Source organism: Barbus barbus, assembly GCF_936440315.1.
Source record: "Barbus barbus genome assembly, chromosome: 20".
In the NCBI taxonomy this organism is placed as follows: Eukaryota; Metazoa; Chordata; class Actinopteri; order Cypriniformes; family Cyprinidae; genus Barbus; species Barbus barbus.
In genome coordinates, this window is record NC_136748.1 from 3300702 (window position 1) to 3323206 (window position 22505).

General features: G+C 37.2%; 1 protein-coding gene across 2 annotated transcripts in view; it reads left to right on the forward strand.

Annotated features, from left to right (window-relative positions):
- The first annotated feature begins 53 nt into the window (after window positions 1-53).
- Window positions 54-22505, forward strand: part of LOC306886565 (serine/threonine-protein kinase D3-like) — an 84546-nt gene continuing 62094 nt past the window's right edge. The window contains exons 1-2 of one of the 2 annotated variants that reach the window (XM_079443759.1): window positions 54-379; window positions 765-1394. In XM_079443759.1, coding sequence (XP_079299885.1) covers window positions 1110-1394 — 285 coding nt within the window. In that variant the 5' untranslated portion in view covers window positions 54-379; window positions 765-1109. The remainder of the gene's footprint in view (window positions 380-764; window positions 1395-22505) is intronic. The other variant, XM_079443760.1, reaches the window with a different exon arrangement.

Sequence of the window (22505 nt, forward strand, 5' to 3'; positions counted from 1 at the left end):
GACGCTCTAAAGCGTCATAGCGTCACAGTGGCCGGTAGAGGGCGCGAGCACGCGCTCAGAGCTCGTATAACGGAAACTGCGCGTGAGAGACATGCGCGTGAGAGAAAGAAAAAACCATTTCTGCACTTATAAAGCTCAACTTCACGTTTTCAGCTCGACATTTCCTTCAGGTTTTACGTTCTCGGTCTATGCGGCGTTTCGGAAACGGAGAGCAGGTCCTGAGGCGCGAGTAAAGTAGTAGACTGTAACATGAAAAGAGGATAGAAAGTTTCAAATGTGAGGGACTCTACAACCAAGCGATGCTTTACTGACGAAGCTGAGCCTCAGAAGCCTCCTAAAACTAACCTCGAGGCGCTCAAGTCCTCGTCTTCCATTGATAGTAAGTTTTTTCTCTTTTCTTTCATCTCTTCACTTGTTAGGGAAACGCCTTTCCAGCCTTAAAGGGACGTTTCCTCGCTTTTCCTGCGTGTCTTTTAGATTGACTCTCGTCTTGAGATCCAGCTGCTCATGATGCATGATGATAAAGCCTGAACAAAAGACATTGTATAACTTGTTTTGCTGGTATTTGTGGTCTTGTGCCAGTTATGTGATCTAGAGTGGGAGGGTCTCCAGATGTGCTTCCAGATGTGAGCTGGAGCTCTTCATGGCAAAAATGTGCAAAACTCTTCCAGAATACAAGCCATGGAGTGTGAAGTTACACTTATTATGCGTGTAGATGATGGACACTGTGGAGTAAAGACTTGAATCTGTTTTGTTTCAAACAGGAATGAGAGTTGAATGGGGAGCTGGATGACAATGGAGGCCACTTTGTCCAACATCACGCTGGCATCCTGACAGTCTTATCAATCCAACGAGTGCAACATGTGCTGGAAATCACACGGCCAGCCATGAAGCATGCTCTCCGGATTGCATGTTCTTCCGAAAAATAGCCACCTTATTCTGTGGTGTGATTTCACTACCTCGTACGGCACGGATTGCACACGACTGTCTTAGGACAGAAGAATATTGTGTTTAATTAAAAACACAACCCGCTCTCTCATTGGATATCAGCCACGGTTTCCAAGCTTGTCAGTTTTACACGGTTTACTTTCAATCTGCGGAGGAAACTAATGTCTGCCAGTAGTAGCACCTCTCCTCTGACCTTACCTAAACCCTTCGTCCACTCTCAGCATCAGACTGCACCCCCAACCCCCTCTCCATCACCCAGCCCTCCGGTGCCACTCTGTGTCCGTCTCTCCAATGGGAATCACAGCGTTCCGAGCCCCACCAGCTCCCTCCACGGAGTGTCCTTCCTCCTTCAGATCGGACTTACTAGGGAGATGGTCACCCTGGAGCCACACGATCTGTCCCTCAGTTCTGTGAAGGATTTGGTCTGCTCCATAGTCGATCAAAAGGTAATAACGCTTTAAGGATATTTCTTATATGCATGATTCTACTCACCGAATCTAGGTGCTTGGTCACACTTTATAACATCATTTGACTGTGCATCTGTCAAATCACTACACGTTTTTGCTTCAAAAACTATATGTTTTCAGACCACATGATTGTTTTTGAACTTGAGTTCTGGTCATTCTGGTCAATATTACTGATGCGAGTTGTTTCCTGTAATCTTCAGGAAGTTGATTTAGGTGGATGAGCATGAGGAGCATTAGTGACTGATTAAAGAACACATTTTCATTCAATCTCATCTAAATCTGCTTTGATCCACATGCATTTCCGCAGATGAGGTGGGATGCATGATGCTAGCAGCAGTGTTGCCAAAGCTACTTCCCCACCCCTTTTGAGACTTTTTATCAAAAGTTTAGGGACAAATATAGCAACTTCTTGGACAAACCTTATCTAAGTTTTTTTTATCTTGCCCACTGATCTATATTCATCTTTATATAGATCAGTGAATTTTGCATTATGATGTCATCTAGTGACATTTAGCTACCAGCTTTAGCTACTTTCAATTGAAAGCAGTTGGCAACATTGGCTAGCAACACATTTCTGCTGGTCAGATGGTGAAGGCAATGGCTGTGGATTTATGATTTCAGTCATAACTTGGTGTTACAGTAAATGTATGATTTGAATTAATTTAATTTGAATGCTTGGGTAGTTTAAAGAGAGAGAAAGTTGTGGTGGCGAAGGCTATGTGGCTGCTAAAGTGTTGTTAGGTCTTTTCTATCTAGTTTGGGTGGTTGCTAGGACAAATCTTGGTAGTATAGATAGATAGATAGTAGGGCTGTGCGATTTGGGGAAAATATCTAATTGTGATTTTAATTTTTTTTGGACAGATATTGCGATTTGCGATTTTTAGATTTGCAAAGTCAAGCTTCAGCTCAATATTGTCAATAATGTGCAGCACAGTGTGGGTATCGTTACCCTGCTGAAAAAAAACAAGCAAAAAAACCCAATAGAAACCATCACAGAAATTCTTATAATTTCCATAAAAACCAATACAAAATTTTATATAAAACCTTTTTGTTTTGGGCATTATTCCAATAGGAATTACTGTTGTTCTATTGGTTGCCATCTGCTAGATTACACTATATAAAGAGACCTTGATTGCATCCCACCAATAGAATGCATTATAGTTCACATTAAAACCAATACAATTCCCATTATAACCCTTAAATCTTTACATTTTCTATTGTGTTTTGGGAGGGGTTGTACTTTTTTTTTTTTTTTTCTCTGCAGGGAAGATTATAATGGTATTACTACTTTTACAGAATTACTGAATTTCACAGGAAAGATTTGTTTATTTTTTATAAATAAAGAACTGTATTTCTTTAGTCAATTACTAAAGTATTACACGGGCTGATTCATTCATTTTTAAGTATTTGGGATTTTAAGAACAAGTGGAAAATGTGCTGAATGTTTAATTTCATCCAAGTGAAATTAGCAAACAATTAGACTTAATTTACATTTGTTTTAAACACGGAGCCAGGTGCGAGTGGACACGGGTTGCGCGCGTGCGTCAGGCCTCGTCCATGTTGCCAGATGCGCTCGTGAGAGACTTGCGGAGCAGAACCGGACGCGAGACCGTGAGTATAAAAGAGCATTACGAGACAGGCTGCGTGTAAACGGCTCGTTCGTGAGATGCGGGAGGCGTGCAGCGTGGAGCGAGTATGAGATGCATTCAGAGACACGGGCTGTGTGTGCGGTCTTCTGAATAAGCGAACATGCATTATAAACTTATTTCAAGTTAATCTGTTGGGGAGATAAAATGTCTAAGATAAGGTTCATGTAGCCTACAAATAAAAACATCTAAAAATGTATCTTTTATTCTCCAGTACTGAAAGCAGAACCGATAAGGGAGCTCTTGCAAATTACCTTTTTTGTTCGTTGTCTGTCATTTCGAAGCTGAAATTACATACGTTTGTCTTTAGTTTTAATTTGCCTAACTTTCGATCTGACCCTTTTTAAATAGTGGGCGTTTACGCAGTTGGCTAGAGCAGTGCTGATTGGGGAGAACGGAGGTACGCTCACTCTATTGGTTAGTAAGACTGTCACTCAAGGCTGGCAGTCATGCATATGATCTGGAACAGAGTATATCGCGTCCAGATCGCAGGCTTTGCGATTAGCAGATCGCAACGTCTCAAATCGCGATTGCGATTCGATTTCGATTAATCGCACAGCCCTAATAGATAGATCGATAGACGTCGGTGTTACACAAAAAGATGTTTGATTGTTCATTAGAGTAAAACAGGAAATCAATCAATTAGAAAAAATCCAAAAGCCTAAAGGTCATTGCACACGGAGTCCAAAATTTTCCTGTGTTTTTCAGTTTTTTCGTAAACCTTTTCAGTTTTTTCCTAACAAAATGCATGCTACGAATGCGAAAATGCAAAAACTCGAACCTGATCCGAATTTTTTATGATGGACAAAAGTTTCGGAGCCAGTGTGTAGACGTGATTGACACAACGTGAGGTGGTATTTATTTCAGGGCATGCAATCTTCAAAAGGCTGCAAGGTTTGGACTAAATGTTAAATGAGATTGTCTAGTCTACAGAGGATTGCTGATGACACCTAGCAACCGTGACAGCTGCCATTGACGAGCATCAATGATTCAGTATCATTTTTACTGGACTTCGTTTTATTAAAAAAAAACATTAACTGTCTGAAAACAGGGCAAAACTAGTCTAAACATTTTCCTCTTCGTTGATATATGTGTGATGAAGTAAAAATGCATTTTTGTGCATTAGGGCTGGGTATCGAGTTCGATACTTTTTAGGCACCGACCGAATTGCCTCGATACCACTCAGTACCGAAAAACGTCTTGTCGTTCGGTACCAAATTTCGATACCTAAGGGGTTAATCTCATCAACGTCAGTGAGGCAATAAGCCTGCAGCACTAGGTGTGTTTGACTAGAAGTGACGCGGCGCTGATTGATCAGTGTTTGACATCCGCGAGAGCGTTTCGAAAGCGCACGGAGCAGTCTGCTCTCTATATCGTGCGGTTTCGTTTACTAAACACAGACTGAAGCACGTGTGACGCTCGCGGTGATTTCAGCATCTGCCGTCTAAATGAGGACATAAACACATGAACAACAGCTCCAAACCTGCTCTGAGAGTCACTTCATGAGCATTTTACCGTTTGATTTGAGTAAAACTAGCGTCATATCTGCACACAGAACTGTAAAGGTATTCACGGCAACCCGTCAAAATAAAAGTTCGGTTTAACTTGGAAGACACTGCGGCAGAAATAAATTAATATTGTTCAGCAGTGTATAGACGGCTACTATTACAATTATTAAAACTTTATATTTTTTTTTAAGTAATGATCACACAACATTTCTTCCATGTTTTAATTTTAATAGTAAAATTTTGTTTCCCAAAATGAATAAAGTTTAATTTTCAATATAAGTGAAATTAATGTTTTATGCCTTCATTTGAAAACCAGATACAGAACACAGAATTTCTGAGGAAAAATAAAACATTTCATAAGGCTATTTTAAGAATAAATTTGAATAAACAAAGTAGTTTTTATGCATTCAAATAATTAAATATACTACAAAACTGAATTTAATAACAATAAGGAAAATAAAACATCCACTTATGAAAGTGGATAAAGATTTTAAATTTCTTGAAGTCTTTTACAACCTAGAAATGATGATTCTGTCTGAGCTATGCGTTTTAAAACGAGCACGCACTAGTGTAAACTGAAAACTACTTGAGCTTTATTAAAATTATTTGCACTGATTTATTGTGTTGGCTATATTTTGTTCCTTTGTGCAGTGGCTCAGGAGATCAGTCTTTGAGTCTGTATACATGTCAACAAGCTGAAAAAAATAATTTTTTTGAGAATTTAATCTTATAAAATTGGTATCGAAAAAAGTACGTTCAGGAACCGGTATCGAACTCAAGGTATCGGTATCGAAATATCAACATTTTTTGAGTGATACCCAGCCCTATTGTGCATCTCCATCAACATTTAAACCACTATAAAGTTGTTGTTTTTTGTAACATTCGTATTTAATGTGTTTTATAAGTACTAATAAATAGGCAACAGGGATCAACCCCCGGTTGGGCCAGTGGTACAAATTTTTACTTGCCCTGCCAACATTTTCACTGGCCCTGCCATAAAAAAAATTTATAATTGCTGTTATCATTGTTTTTGATCTATGTTATCTTGTATTCTAATTAATAAGCTTATATGACACTAATATTTTGGATATAAAATTTTACAATTCTCTATTCCAATTTCAATACCACTGCAAAAATAAACATAAATATAAAGTTTAAACAATATTAAAGACAAGTGACAGCCAGGAAATAAGAACAAATGAACAGATTACAAGTAAATAGCACAAATAAACATAGGCCTATAGCACAACGATAGAAATGAAATGATGCTTTAGGTTTTTATGTTTGTAGATGTTCAGGTGCAGAAATTGAAAAATCACATATAAAATAACATTTGAATATTCTTCAGTGTGTTGCACCTTGATTTTTTTCATAGCAATTTGAAATTAGAGGCAGCCACTGCATTTTAATCATGGATTAATCCACAAAAAAACATGTGCAATGTTTGATTTATATTAGACTGTATAATTCCAAAATCTGAAGCAAAAACAGAACGACCTGACCAGGGCTCCAAACTGCGACTAAAATGGTCGCATTTGCGACCAAAAATATTTTTGAGTGAAGTTTTTGCTGAGGTCGCCACTGGCGACTATATATAATTTGCATGAAAGGACTTTTTTCCCGATTGTTTTGCGCTCACATCTTTTGTTATGTTCACGTATTAAACTTACATAAGACGATGCGCATCAAAGTTTTACTGGAAAAGAGTTTCAAACAGTCCTCGTCTCTGCCGCCCACACAGTCTGCTGAACGCAGTGAGAGAGACCTGAAAGGTGATAATATAAACACCAGTACGCCGCGTCCACACGGTCCGTGTATGCGTCCGTATCGCGCGAGCGGAGAGTTTCGCACTTAATGCTCAGGCGCGATCTCTTTAGCACCTCAGTTAAAGCAGCAAGTGAACACATTATATATTTCGATTTACTACTATAGTATGAAATGAACATGATCAAAAGGTAGGCAACAGGGGCGGCGTTAGGGGTGGGCTAAGGGGGCTGGAGCCCCGAATGTTTTCAGTAAAGCCCCGAATGTTTTTATTACTATGCCATCAATGAGTTTCCATGCGCAATAAAGTAATTTATATTAGAATTTAAATAAATAAATAAACAAATAAATAAATATCTCTCGACTCTCACGTCTACAGTGTCTGTCAATTTAAGCGTTGTCATTCACACCCGACAAAAACCGCCCACTGAGTCTAGTGCTTCTGACTGACATGTAAACTGGCCAACCATCGATGAGCGTCTGTACGATCCAGCCAATCAAATTAGATCTTTTGGAGCCAGGCGGTTTGTTGGCGTGTAGTATTTTACTAGATCAATTTATTTGAAAAATAAAATGGATATTTCAAAATTCTTCAAAAAAAGGAAGTAAAACACCAGCCAACACTTGAACGCCAAGATACAACAGCTTCAGGTATCTGTAACTTTTAATCATAGTATTATATTTCTTATTCGGTTTTAAATTGTGTCTGATTTAACGTTACATTTTGAACATCTAACGCTAACAGTTAACGGTTGCGCAGCACAGTCTTTAGGACACACACACACACACACACACACACACACACACACACACACACACAGACAGAGCGGTTATAATGTTGGGTTAGCATGGTCTGTGGCAGACTTTTCGTGTCAGGGCAAACAATTCAATAAACAAGATAATAAAAAAAGACATATTTCGCTAAGGAAATGGTTCTAAATTTGCGTGAGTAAATGATTCACTGACCCATTCATAAAAACAGTTGCTTACTTTTTTTCTGAATGAATCATCTGTTTCGAACGAATCGATTGATTAAATGACTGACTGACTCACTCATTAAGGCAGTGGCTTGCCGCCACCTAGTGGCAAAGTACCATTCTAATTTTTTTCATCATTTCATATTTCTGTATTCCAAATTTTATATTTGATACATTAGCCTCATAAGATTATTTATGCAATTTGTAAGTGCTGTGTAAGTGCTCCTTCAAAAATATAAGTGTATAGAGCCCTGCGTTTATAATTATAATTGGATGAAAATGAGTCATCCTTAACATTTTTGGTGTTTTGGATTCACTACAGCTGGAGAACAATTAAATACAAAATAGGTTATAGGCTCTACTGGGTGATTTTTTTTTATTTTACTGAGTAACATTCATCATTTTCCCATATAGTGTATAGATTTTTAGGCATTCTATTATCTCAAACAGCCTGAAAAATAGTGCATTTAGCTGACGTAAATGGGAAAAAAATCTCCCCGGGGGAACATGCCCCCGGACCACCCTAGGTTTGGGCTAAGCCCCGAATGTTTACATCGTCTGGCTCCACCCCTGGTAGGCAATAAGAAAGCCTATAGTACAACTTACTGAAATGTTTTATGTAAATGCTCATTCAGTGTTTCAAACTGAGGAAATGTATAAAGCTTGTAAACATTGCATTGTAATACATTTACCTCAGAATAACCACTCAGTGTCCATAAACTCATCAGTCAGCTAGAAAAATAACTATAAAGAGGAGCGTTTTGCTATATTTATGCGCTGTTGCATATTAATATTTTTACTTATTGTGTTGTACATGATTCAACTCCTCCTATAAAATTGCATTTTACTAATGAAGAAAAACAGACTGAATGTGTGAAAGACGTGACAACATTTATAGGATGCACTGCACTCAGTTGCCAAGTGATACTTATGGTCCATGATATTGGTACAGATTCTGTATAACGAACAATTCTTTGTGACTGTATATTTCAAGTTGTAAAAGACATTTAATTCACACTTTAAGTGAACCTTAGTCTCCCGGTCGACCTGATCATCTACAAGATGGATTAAAATGCTGATAAAGCCTAGAAAAGATAAGACATAAACACATGACAAAATGATTGAAATGTTAAAATAGGGGGGGGAAATAAAATGATAATAATAAAATAAACCACTTTTATTCTGTGGCACCTAAAAAAATAATTTGGCGCCTAAGTTTTTCTTTTATAGGAGCCAATGGCTCCTTACTCGATTTTTTTGTCTGGAGCCCTGCTGACTTTAGCTTTGTGAAATTATGCTAACGTTACATAAAATATGGGCACTAAACAGGGCTGAATGAGATGCAATTTTACTCTCTGACAGCAGGCGGCGCTTATGGGACAGCGATCCAGCATTTCCTTGGTTACCACTGTAAACACAGGAGCTGTTGCGCATACTAACACCAATTTAATATGCATTATATGGAGACAAGATGAAAAGAAAACGCCATTTCTAAAAACAGTCTTCCTACATTTCACGCAACATGAACAGATATCTTGTTCTGCCTGCTAGTGCTACAGTATTTTCTCCTTTTTGTGTCCGTCTTCATCGTCTCTGGCCTCTGTTAACAGCTGTTTACAGACTAATTATAATAATAACGTAATATTTCCACACAAATGACATTTGGGGAAATGATTGCCGTGCAGTTTGTGTGCAAGCACGGAACAGAAGATGCTTGAAAATAAAACTAAAAATGTCCGGTCGATCGGTGCATCTGTACTCCAGTGTATAAATTCAATATAGATTAATCATTGTTAAAGTTACTTGCCAAGAGGGGTATTTTGACATACTTTTGTATGTATTTGCCCGTTCAGGCGGCTCATGCGTGTCAGAGATACGGTTGTCTGTCCGTGCGCTGTTCACACAGAACAAAACACAGCTCTTAAGTGCTGAAAGGAGTTGTCTTTTGCGCCCAAATGCTTCTTAATCGCTTGTTGTTGTTTTTTTTAATTAACGAGGCTTAAAAATGCATGCAAATGATCAAATTTTGTGACGACGCTGCAGTGGCCCTGTAGGGCAAGTGACAAATCTGTCTACTCTCCCGAGCGTCCTTCATGCTGGTCCCGGGCCATCGGGCAGTCCTTGTTGTCGAGCCCTGGGCAATATTCTGGTATTATGCGTGCTATTAATAGTGAGAAATGTTGTTACATTTGACTTGATGTTACACCACATGACATTATGGGTTAGATTTACTAAACAGGGCATATTAGCGTTAGAGCGCAATTCCATAAAAGTGCAGCTGGAAGGGGAAAATTCTGCAGGTGATTTACTGACAAGGTGCACATTAAAGAACAGAGATGTAACCTCTCATTTCTATAATGACAAGCGCAATTTACTAAGAGCAGCGCAAATTACCACCTGCTTTAAGACGTGCTTTTTTTAGGGCGTTAAATAATGCTGCAAATCTTAGTAAATTGCATTACGTGATGCATTTAAACACTCCCAATAAATTTACCAATCAAAAGGGAAACTCCCAACAAATGCATATTCAATAAGATGAGTCACAAAAATAACTGTGTCCACACCTTTTCAGTGCTAATTTCCCACTGTGTGTCTTTAGTAAATCCTGACAATAGTTTTTTAACGCCAAATAAGGGTTTGTGCTGACGCAAGCTGATATAGTAAATCTGGTCCTAAAAGTCATTATATTGAAACTTTACAAGATTTTCATGGTGGTATAGTGTAAAAGTTTTCAAAAACTTGAATACAAAAATACATTATAAAATATATATTTTTGTGTTGTTTACTTTACAGTAAATGCATGAAGTTATGCATGTGTCATTGTTAATCAATGTAATGGTATTTTAAACAGAGGTCTGTTTTATTTTTTATTTTTTACATGCACTGTTATGACAGAACACAATAACTTTGGAGAATCAGTTTGAGAGTTTTTTGTTTGTTTTTCTGTGGATAATACGAGCACATTTTTACCTGTCTATGTAATGCATGGGACAGATAAGTGTGTGCGTACAATCTATTAGAAAACAGGAAACAGTCTTTATCAATCAGACACTAAACAAGAGGTGTATATTTTTTATGCATTTGAATTGTCACACATTATACAGTGTGCGCATGCTTTTTCTGAGAAGATGTCATCACCCTGTGTTTACACTGAGTCTGCTTTAATCCGCTACTTCATGTCAAAGTTTCAGTTATTGGATCTGTTAAAGTTGCAGTTTCTGTTCATATTTCTCTTTTTAGTGTCCAAAATTTAGGTGCATTCCTAGTAGGGCTTCAAAAATTAATGGTTGAAAATAAACAAATTATTGATTAATCAAGTTCTTGCACTGCATTTAGAACCACGTGCATTGACAACTCTTTAAAGTGTTTTTTTTTTTTTCTTGTTTTGGAACTGTAAATAGATTTATTTTGCTGAACACCTTCATATTTTAAATAAATTGTGCAATATGTAGCACACATTCAGAAGACTTCTATTGTGGGGAAATTTTAATTGGTCAGTTCTAGAAAAAAACTAAACCACAACTGATCAGCACACTGTGTCAGAACAGGCTGAAGGACTGTGCCAAATTTGGAGTATGCACTTTAAAAGTCTTAAAGGATTTTAAATTCTCATTACACTCTTTTAGTTGTATTGGCTTGTTTGGTAAATCTAAATCTCAGGCTTGGGTTTTTCTACCAATTAATAGAAACTGTAAATAAATCCCTGCCTTTTAAAACCTGTAAGCAGTGGCTTCAAATCATGGCCTTGTTCTGAGAGCAGCTATGTGGTCAGGTGACCTGTGAATGACAGCAGCTGTGCCATTACTGCCTGGTAAAAGAAGCTGAATATCAGGTCAATATGCCACATAAGAGCAACACAGTGAGTTAATGACATGCTGCATCTGGCTTTGTACAGTCTGTCCAGTGCAGTTCGGGTCAAGTTCACATTCCTTCAGGCCAGTGTGCTGCTGCTGCTGTTGTTTATGAAGTTTATTGGGTCTAGTTATTCAGAGGGGAAAATACTCTTGATATTTCACGGAATCTTGTAAGATGTGAGCATTAAGGCAGGAATGTTGGACAAAGACCCAGTCCAGGCATTTGGAGCAAGCATTTTGTTGATGAGTCACACCCTCTAGCTGACCTGAAAACAGTCCTGGTCCTGAAAGTGCAGAAGAGTTCAAAATTATGATGTGATGTATGTTATGTTGAAATAAAAATAATTAATAAAAAAAATAAAAGTGGTTTAAGATTTACTTTGAAACTATTTTCACCAAGTAATTTTTACAAATTACAAGCAAGCTTACAGAGGATAAAGATGATAAACATGCATGTATATATTTAAGAAAAATGTTATGTTTATTTCTTAAATGTATTTATATATAATATAAATTATATGAATAGAAATGTATACATGTAAATATTTTCAAAATATATACTGCATGTGTGTGTATTTATGTATACAGTCGTGGTCAGAATTATTGGCACCCTTGGTAAATATGATCAAAGAAGGCTCTGAAAATAAACCTGCATTATTAATCCCTTTTTTACGCAAAAATCGAACATTTCATTGAACTAAAACAATTGAAAATGGGGAAAATCTCATTATGAAATAAATGTTTTTGTCAAATACAGTTGGACACAATTATTGGTACCCTTAGAGATTCTTATGAGTAAAATATCTCTGAAGTATATTCCCATTCATATTCACAATTTTGAGCACTCTAGGGTGATTATGAACATGAAATTATCCAGCCATGGCTTCCTGTTTCACAGAAATATAAATAGGAGGGAAAACAAAGCCCACATTCCCTTAATCATCCATCATAATGAGAAAAACCAAAGAATATATTTCTGATGTGCAGCAAAAGATAATTGAGCTTCACAAATTAGTGAAGTGGCTTTAAGAAAAGAGCTAGAGCAGTGAAAGTCCCCATTTCCACCATCAGGGCAATAATTAAGAATTTCCAATAAAACGTAAAATGAAGAGGATGTGTGTCTATATCGTCCTAATGCACGGTGAGAAGGAGAGTTTGAGTGGCCAAAGACTCTCCAAGGACCACAGCTGGAGAATTGCAGAAAATAGTTGAGTTTCGGGGTCAGAAAACCTTAAAAATAAATTGTCAAACAGCCCCTACATCAGCACATGTTGTTTGGAAGGGTTTCAAGAAAAATTCTCCTAGCTCATCCAAAAACAAACTCCAGCATATTCAGTTATCAGACACGACTGGAACTTCAATGGCACTGGCTTCTATGGTCAGATGAAACTAAAAAATGAGCTTTTTAGCAGCAAACACTCAAGATGGGTTTGGTGAACACAGGGATAAAAAGTACCCCATGTGTAGAATGAAATATACTGCTGTATTTGTGATGTTGTGGGCCTATATTTCTGCTGGAGGTCCTGGACATCTTGTTCAGACACATGGCATCATGGATTCTATCAAATACCAACAGATAAAAAAATCAATAAGTGCCTGACTCTGTTAGAAATCTTATAATGGGCCATGTTTGGATCTTCCAACCGTACAATAATCCAAACACAAACCTCAAAAACAACACAAAAATGGGTCACTGAGCACAAAACCAAGCTTCTGCTAGCCATTCCCAGGGGCGTAGATGACGCGGGGGACGTGTCCCCCCCACTTTTTATAAAAAGTAAATTCGTCCCCCGCACCTTTTCATTGGACAGTTGTGTTCTCGACATGTTGAGGTTTTAATGGAGCAATGTATATAAATGCAGAATGATTTAAAATTCAAAGAGACAAGATATACATGACATTTACGTTTCCATGGCAATCAGTCACTCAGTTTGTGACGTCACGACATGCCCAGGCTCGCGCCCGCGGTCCCGTGCTGTATTCATCAATCATTATAGGTCGAGATGAGTTCAAAGCGGCAAGAAACTCTTCTCCTTTTTTACGAAGAAGTCAAGCAGCGTAAGTTGGCATGTGGGATCCGAATAGTGTTGCACAATGTTGAGTGACTCTGCCTATTGCTCTTGCTGAATAATTAGCAAGTTTGATGTTCATTATATGGAGAAAACAAAAAACCGCCTGGACAAACATGCACTTATTTATTTTCAGTGTATTTTTCCGTAACTCTTTTGTAACGTCTTTTATTTTGACACGTATGTATGTTATCAGAACCCTTCAAATAAGAATAAAGATAATGCTGAACTGAGATTTTACAGCGTTTGCAGCATTGTGACACTCTGCCAATACTATACATTATGTATTTCAATCAAGTATGCAAGCACTGATCTGATACAGGACCGATCTTCATTTAGGGCTGCTCTGTCATTATTGCACTAATTTGACGTTTTTATGTGTTGTCAAGAATGAACAAGAAACAGTCAGCCTAGGTTTGTTAGAGCAGAATCAGGACGACACGCAAGAAAAACAAACTTCACAGGTGAGAAGAACTGATAGAGTGTCTTTTAACACCTGGCTGTTTTTACATTGTATAAAATCTATTAATACACAAGCGTTTGTAGGATTATATTTGGACCAATCATAGAAAACACAATCAAATATAGAAAAATAAAAAATAACATTAGTATGATGAACAACTTCTCAGCTATCATTTTTAACTACAGTAGGTGATTATTAGCTTGCATATTGGTTGTTTATTAGTACTTAAGCACATATTAATTCTGTATTCTTCATGACCATATTCTGCATCCCATAATCCTAAACTTAACAACTACCACGACTACCTTACAAGCTATTAATAAGCAGTAAATGAAGAGTTTGAGGCAAAAGTCATAGTTAATAGTGAATATGTGTTTATCATTCTAAAGTGTTAAAAAATAATTTAGGATACAAATGATTGGTTATTGTCCAGCAGTGTACTTAATTATTTTCTTCTGTATGTCACTATTCCCTGTATGTACGTTTCACACACTGCTTTATTTGCTATAGACGGAGGCAGAAGTGAATAGTTGAGAGTGAATGAGGCAGAGAGTTTCAGTGAGGCTTCAGAGGTAAAGATTATTTACAGCATTGTCGATGATAAGATATTTTTTTTAACATAGACTAATCAGACTAATGTATAATAGAACAGAACAGAATAAAGAAGTATGTGAATGTGCAAGTATCCATTACTGTGTGCCATGTACTGTACATACAACACTCACAAAATACAATCTGAAATATGTAAACAATAGCACCCTTATAAGGACATATTTGTAACTTACTCAGAAAGGTGCACATATACTAGAGTACCAATATGTACCGTAATGTACAACTATGAAACTTTTTGGGGTAAATAAGGTACAAAGATGTCCTTTTAATGGTACTGTCCCAGTGACAAGCTGTTGTATTTCTTTCTTTTTTCTCTCTTTCTTTCCTTCTGTTTTATAATCATGTACAACAATATAATCATAAAGCATATTAAGCAAAAAGGTATGATTAAAAATAAAACCTGTCAATTAGACAAGGGTTAACTGAAAAAAAAGAACAGGTATATCACTAGACATTCTGTCCCCCCCACTTTTGAAATGATGGCTACGCCCCTGGCCATTCCAGTCCTCTGACCTGAACCCTGTAGAAAATGAGTGAGGTGAACTGAAGAGAAGAAGCACCGTCATGGAGCTGGGAATCTGAAGGGTCTGGAGTGATTCTGGATGAAGGAATGGTCTCTGATCTCTTGTCAGGTGTTCTCTAACCTCATCAGACATTATAGGAGAATATTTAGAGCTGTTAAACTGGCAAATGGAGGTTTCAAAAAGTATTGAATAAAAAGGTGCCGTTAATTGTGGCCAATGTGTATCAGAGAAAAAACATTTCATAATGACATTTCTTCCCATTTTAAATTCTTAATATTCAATTAAAAGTAAAATTGTGATTTTTTTTTTTAAATAAAATATCAAAAGGATTAACAATGTAGATACATTTTCACAGCCTTCTTTGATCACATGCCGATAATGCCGACTACGACTGTACATAATAAGAGTAAATAATACACAGTACACACACATATTATGTAAACAAAAACTTTTATTTTGGATGCGCTTAATCGTTTGACAGCACTAGTATAGATGCTAATTAATTAACAAAATTTGATGATTTTGTCAAAGCTTATTTCTGTATTTTTATATAAATATTTAGAGCTTAATATTGAATCTTCATCAACGGAAAACAAAATGCATTTCCACTAAATTCAACAATCAGAAGTCAAAATTAATACTTTAATACTTGTTTTGCATTGGCTCTGCGTCTGTAATTAGCACTTAACACAAAAAGGTATGCCAACGTAAGACCTACACCAAAAGTTCTGGACATATTGGGCAAAAACTTGTATTTTAAATTTATTAGCATTGTTTAGAGTAACTTAACTTATTCTTATATATATATATATATTATAAGAGGATTACATGATGCATTTTTGTTTGCCAAAACCAGGAAACTAGTTGCATTTTATCACTTCCAGTTCCATCATCTTGAAGTCAATGGGATTTGTTTTTATGAGTTTTGGTTGAATGGTTTAAATAAAGTTTGTGGTTAATACAAGCTCAAGATATTTTCACATTTATTCTACTACCTAAAACAGAACCTGGACAGACCAGGGACATACGTGAGGATCCTGTTTGTGGACTTCAGCTCGGCCTTTAACGCTATCATTCCAGACCTCCTCCTGCCCAAACTAACTCAGCTCTCTGTCCCCACCTCTGTCTGTCAGTGGATCAACAGGTTCCTGACAGGCAGGCAGCAGCTAGTGAGGCTGGGAAAATACACATCCAGCACTCGAACCATCAGCACTGGAGCTCCTCAGGGCTGCGTTCTCTCCCCACTGCTCTTCTCCCTCTACACCAATGACTGCACATCTAAAGACCCCTCAGTCAAGCTCCTGACGTTTGCAGACGACACCACACTGATCGGCCTCATCCAGGACGGTGACGAGTCTGCTTACAGACAGGAGGTTAAGGAGCTGGCTGTCTGGTGCAGTCTCAACAACCTGGAGCTGAACACGCTCAAAACTGTGGAGATGATCGTGGACTTCAGGAGAAACCCCCCTGCTCTCCCCCCACTCACCATCATGAACAGCGCTGTGACTGCAGTGGAGTCATTCAGATTCCTGGGCACCACCATCTTTCAGGACCTGAAGTGGGATATTCACATTGACTCCATTGTCAGGAAGGCCCAGCAGAGGTTGTACTTTCTTCGCCAGCTGAGGAAGTTCAACCTGCCACAGGAGCTGCTGAAACAGTTCTACTCTGCCATCATTGAATCCATCCTCTGCACTTCAATAACTGTCTGGTTCAGCTCAGCTACCAAATCTGACCTCAGAAGACTACGGAGGGTAGTCCGGACTGCTGAGCAAATCATTGGTACAACCCTCCCCACTCTCCAAGAACTGTACTCATCCAGAGTGAGCAAAAGGGCTGGTAAAATCACTCTGGACCCCTCACATCCAGTACACTCCCTCTTTGAACTGTTACCGTCTGGTCGACGCTACAGAGCTCTAAGCACCAGAACGACCAGACACAGGAACAGTTTATTCCCTCAGGCAATCCATCTCATGAACACTTGAACTCTTAACAATAACCATGAAACACACAACACTATCATACTTTTTATTTTTATTTTTTATTTAACACACATACTTATTACATTTCAAATTTGCACCTAACATACCTGTACATACCGAATTGTCTATTTTGTATATTGTGCTTGTGCTATTTTGCATATTGTCCATTTTGTATATTTGTACATTATTATTTTTATTTTATTTTATTTTTTTAATTATTATTATCTGTGTCCTGTTACTGTCATTCTGTTGCACTGTGGAGCTACTGTCACTAAAACAAATTCCTTGTATGTGCAAACATACCTGGCAATAAAGCTAATTCTGATTCTGAATTTGTTAAAGATTTTTCTTGTCTTGAAAAAGGTGGTTTGTAAATTGGGACTACAGAGGTAGTCATGATAATAAATGTCATCACACCTTTCAGGTACAGTGCTCATCTGCTCACTGGTCACTTTTTTATAATATAGATTTTGAAAACCATTCTAATTTTTAAATAAAGAATGAAAGAGTTGTCAAAAGCTTAATAGCGGTGGCGACACTGAGGTCATGTGATTGTGGTGCAGTTCATTTCTAGTCTACGTTTAACTTTGCACTGCTAACGATTGTTTTTAGGCTTCAGAATTTTTAGAAGTTGCGTTCATTTGTGAAGATGATCATAATTAACAAAATAATAATAAAAAAAAAAACATTTTGTTAACCACAGAGCTTACTTTCTGCAAAGATGTAAAAGCTAATAGAAAATCCTGTTGAGTTTTTGCTGAGGGAATTAAGGTGATCTTAAAAAATATATATATATAATATACATATATACACACAATAAATAATTATGTCACTGCTTAAGAGTCTTGTTTTTATGAAAACTACATAAAAGTGCAAATTTTCATTTAAATGCTGTTTTTTAAAGTAGTCATTCAGACATTGCATGATGGCAGCATTAGCTTTTGTCAGCAGAGTAAGGGCTCTGAAACGTTGACTTCATATTCAAAGTATGTGTCAGTGTTTCAGTTAGCAGAACGATAAATGAAACAAAAGAGAAGGTAGTTATGTTGTCCCTAGGTGTAGATTTCTGTTCATTTGCACGTTGGTCCCTACAACAATAAATCCATTTTCTGATACAATCTTGGAAACGCTGAAGTGAATGCAGGCCAGGAACGATTTTCAGAGCTGTTCTGCATCACTCTCCAAGCCCAGGGGATGAACAGCAAACGCCATCTGCTGAGATCCAGTTGTGCAGGATCATATGGCTTTGATATCGGTGGAAAATATGACTCTGGTTTCTCCCATCATCCTGGCCATCTTCACTCGCGCACACACACACTGTACGCTGTTACTAATACAGTCACTCAGCCTCCCCAGTGCTCTGCTGGAGGAATTTGACCTGACTTGGGAAAGCATGAATTCTAGCAGTCAGCAGAACGCAGCGCTGCCACAGTCAACAGGGAGCAGACAGGAAAGTGTTTTATATGCTGATGCCTCATTAGATATGCTTTTGGATGAACTCTGTCTCTGGTGGCTATTATTTATGCGACAAAGACACTCAGGGAAGTGATTCGCCAGCATACATTTATTCACAAAAGCACTACAGCAGATGTGCTCTTCATCCCAACTACGTTAAAGTCTGATCAGGACGTTTGTGCCCGATACCATACCCAAAGATAAGTTGCGTTTCAGTGCAAAGCGCTAACTGTTAAGAAATTGCATGTATTTATTGCATGGGTATTTATTTTTGATCTTTCAGATCACTTTGCAGACTGCATTCTGCCCCTTAATGTAAAATCCACAGCACTTGGCTTTCTATGGAGTGGGATGAGCAATAGGATCACTTATGAATTATGTATACAGGTACACAGCGATCTGTGCTCAGCTTCACTGTCACTCTATACTCTCATTACTAATCAGTGGAATCATTATGACTTTGAATAAATAAAGACAAAAGTTGCTGTTCGTGTTTCATCCATAAACATCTGCAAGGCACTTCCTGTTTCGGTGTCACCCAGGCTCTCGTCTGCAGCCACGGAGGGAGGCATCATAAAACAAGAGTTCATCGCACTAACACCGGCATGCAATCAGCGTTCCTCACATTCCTGAGTGCTGATGTCAAATCAAACATCTCGAACTGACCTAATGTGAATCAGGGCACTTCTTTCAACTGCTGCTCTCGTTTCAAGGATAGTCTATTGATTTGAACTGCATTGGAAATGCAGGACTGTTGGACAGTTGGTGGCTTGTGGGTTTTATTGCGGTTCTCTGTTCTGCTTCACAATGTAAAATAGAGAGTTTACAGTGTACTTTGGACAAGAAATGAACAGCCTCTCTTCTCCTATCAGAGAATGATATAGCTCCATAGAAGAAAATGTGCAGATTTTTTAAGTCATAAAAAAAAAAAAAAAAAAAATTTCACCTCAATATTGCTCAAAAGACAATGCAACCTGTCTTTGCAATATGGGGACATCTGGAAACAGGATTTGCTTATGTGGATGTCTTCCATGAAAGCAGGTTAGTGGGCCTGTGTGTAGTTTGATGTCGGTCAGAAATATCCATGTGCTTGTTCACTGGTAGATGAGTGATGATAGAGTTATAGTTGTTTTTTTCTTCAGGAAATAAGCTTTTTATGCTACCGGAATTCAGAATACTCTGAAATAAATATAAATATAGAAATAGAGATCAGTGTTTAAAGTCTATGATCTCAGTCTTAAAGTCTATTTGTGATGGCACTTATCCTGGGGGACTTTACTGGAACTTATAACTTCCATACGATAACAATAGTGATTTTTTGATACAACTGCCACAACTTTAAGGGTATAACATTTTTTTTGTTTTATTGAAAGATAAATATAACAAATGCATGACAATTTTTACATTAGTAAAAACATATTGAGCTGGTAAAACACCAGAAAAACTTGCGTAAATGTAAATTACTCGCATATGCGACTAAATCTGCACTCTGGGCGACTGAATGATGACTAATATTAGCCACTGGCTAATAAATTCTCCGATTTAACTCGCCAGTGTGTGATTTGGAGGCTAAGTATATAAGTTTAGCACAGATATATTTCAACTCGCCGAACACTATGACTGAGCACTTCAGGATCAAGCGATCTGTGATATATATCTTTTTTCAGTTCATCTGAATGGATGCTCAGTGCACCTGGGTGGGAGACATATAAGCCTGAAAAAAGTTTTTATTTTTTACTTCAAATATTAGGCATAAAAAATATTGAGTTGTGTTGTACTGACTCTTGCATTTCCCAAAATATATGTGGTCTTTTAGATTTTGTATTTGAAATTGGATTTATTCACCAATTTGTTGCATTCGTGCCTAAAATTGTCATATGGTGTGACAAAAGTTATTCTATATAAAATGAAAATGGGATATACTCTCCCTAAGTAACTAACTTCAACATGAATCTTTATCATTACTATCTTAAGATTTAACATTTCTTTTGTGCAGATTCATTAGATTTTGTATTGTTTTTCTAAATTATCATGCAAAGTAAGTCATCTCTCCTCAGCCTTTCCAGATATTTTAGATTAATTATGTTAAACCTGGTTATAAATCTATGAAAATTCTTGTGACTCTTGCTGATACTATTTCTCTTGTGTTCCGTTGAGTTTTTTATGATTTATAATTAAGAAAGTATTTTTACTGGCACAATTCTGAATGTCACACCAAATTATATAGTGTCACGCTATATGATGAACTGCACCACTCCACAATTTGTCAATGCAAAAAAATTTATTTTATTTGCATTCAACATTCAATTAAGTTAACATTAATAATTTAAAAAAATAAAAAAACAAGCTAACATTGTCTTAAAACTTTTAAAATGATAAGAAACTCAGAAATATGAGTAAATCAAACACCATCTCACTTCAAGAACATTCAGCATGAACAATTTCAAATTAGAGGAGAGTGTGTGTTGTAACAACAATTCTAATTGTTAAACAGTAAAAAACAAATCAATTTACAATTAGTTGAATGTTTTAGATTGAAAATTCATAGATATTAGTAAAACCAGATACAGTAAAAAACATACAATGTATAATTTGCATATGAATTATCCAATGAATCTTTAAACAAAAACAAAAATGTGTATTTCACATGGGATCTTTAAACATCAGTTGAAGCTGAAAAGCCGAAAGCCGATAACATTTCAGACCATATTAAACTTCAGCCAGTCAATCTTAGAAAGCTTGGTAGACCTGTGAAGAGGTTCTGGCTCAGATATTGTGCAAACTATTTGATCACAGCTGTAAAATATGCAGTCTGGTTTATTTGGCCAGATGAAGTTATTCTTGTCACCAGCTTTCTTCATGCAATTAATCTCAGCCTCGTTGTGACATATCTTCATGATCTGGCCCACATATGGCCTATCATCGTAGTTGACAATGACAAACTTTCCAACAGTGTAGCTGGTGTCATCATCAGAATCAGTGCATTCTGCTTCAGCTGGGTGGTTTGCTTCTTTTGGTTTCACACAGGTAACATCTTGGAGAAGAGCACTTTGCTGTTCCACATTGGCACTGCCAGCTTTAGAAGCAGAGACGTCAATGTTAAGTTTCTTCGGCTGATAACAAAGACACATTTCTGGGTACTTGCAAAAGCAACTCAGGCGTCTATATAGTATTTCCCCAGGTGAAAAGGAGAGCACTTGGTGTGTGTTACTAATTCCAACCACTGGGCACACTGTTGAAGGAAGCAAGCTATCCATTTATCTTCTTCAACCCATTCAATGGTCACTCTTTCTGTGTTTTGGCAAAGATAGTTGAACAAATCTTTAGGTGTTTGAAGATCTCCACCTCCATGGACATATTTGTCAGCAATACGTTTGAGAGCTCCGCCTACTCCATCAGGAGCCCCCTTGCCATGTGACCTCTCAGAAAAGTTCCAGGTAACCATTTTGAAACCCCAAGAGTATGGAATGCTGCTAAGAAGAAAGCAGTTTGCACGATTACGATACTGGGTTGCAGGACCATCACTTAGGATGTGGAGTGTATCAATTTCATGATCACTCTTGGCCTTAAAGTCCTCTGTAACTGGCTTGATGTGAGCCCACACTCAAAACATTGCATCTTTTAATAGGCAAAGCATTGCAAATATGGTGAAACATGGTTAAATTAAGTATAAAATTGAAAAGAAATACATTAATTGTATAGGTAATTTAATGTTCACTATTAAATTAATCTAATATGTTTTGAATAGTTATTTATTTATCATTAAAAAAGGTGTATGTAATATTGTGTGACAAATATATCATATGGTGTGACTTAGAAAAACAGTCACACCATATGATACGGTGTCACACCATATGACGTTTTGTTCAGTTAAGCTAATCTCTTGGTTAACTAAAAACAGCTAGCTTATACTTAGCATGTAAATTGCTACGTGGCAGGAATGATTTTTAAAAATTAATAAGTAAAATTCGTATAAAAGTGTTTCATTTTTATGTAAATTGACCACTAGTGAGCATATCAGATACAGAGCTTTTTAATTAAAAATTAAGAAGCCAGAACTCACCTCTTGACCTTGCAAACCACTCCAGAGATGACACTGCAACATCTTGGTTGAGTGTGGACCTCTTCATCATAATGATGTCCAAATTATTGCCCGTTCAAAATATAAATTGCAGTGTCACACCATATGACGCCCATTTTACGGACAAAATGTGTTTGGCCAGAACTTGCTTTAAA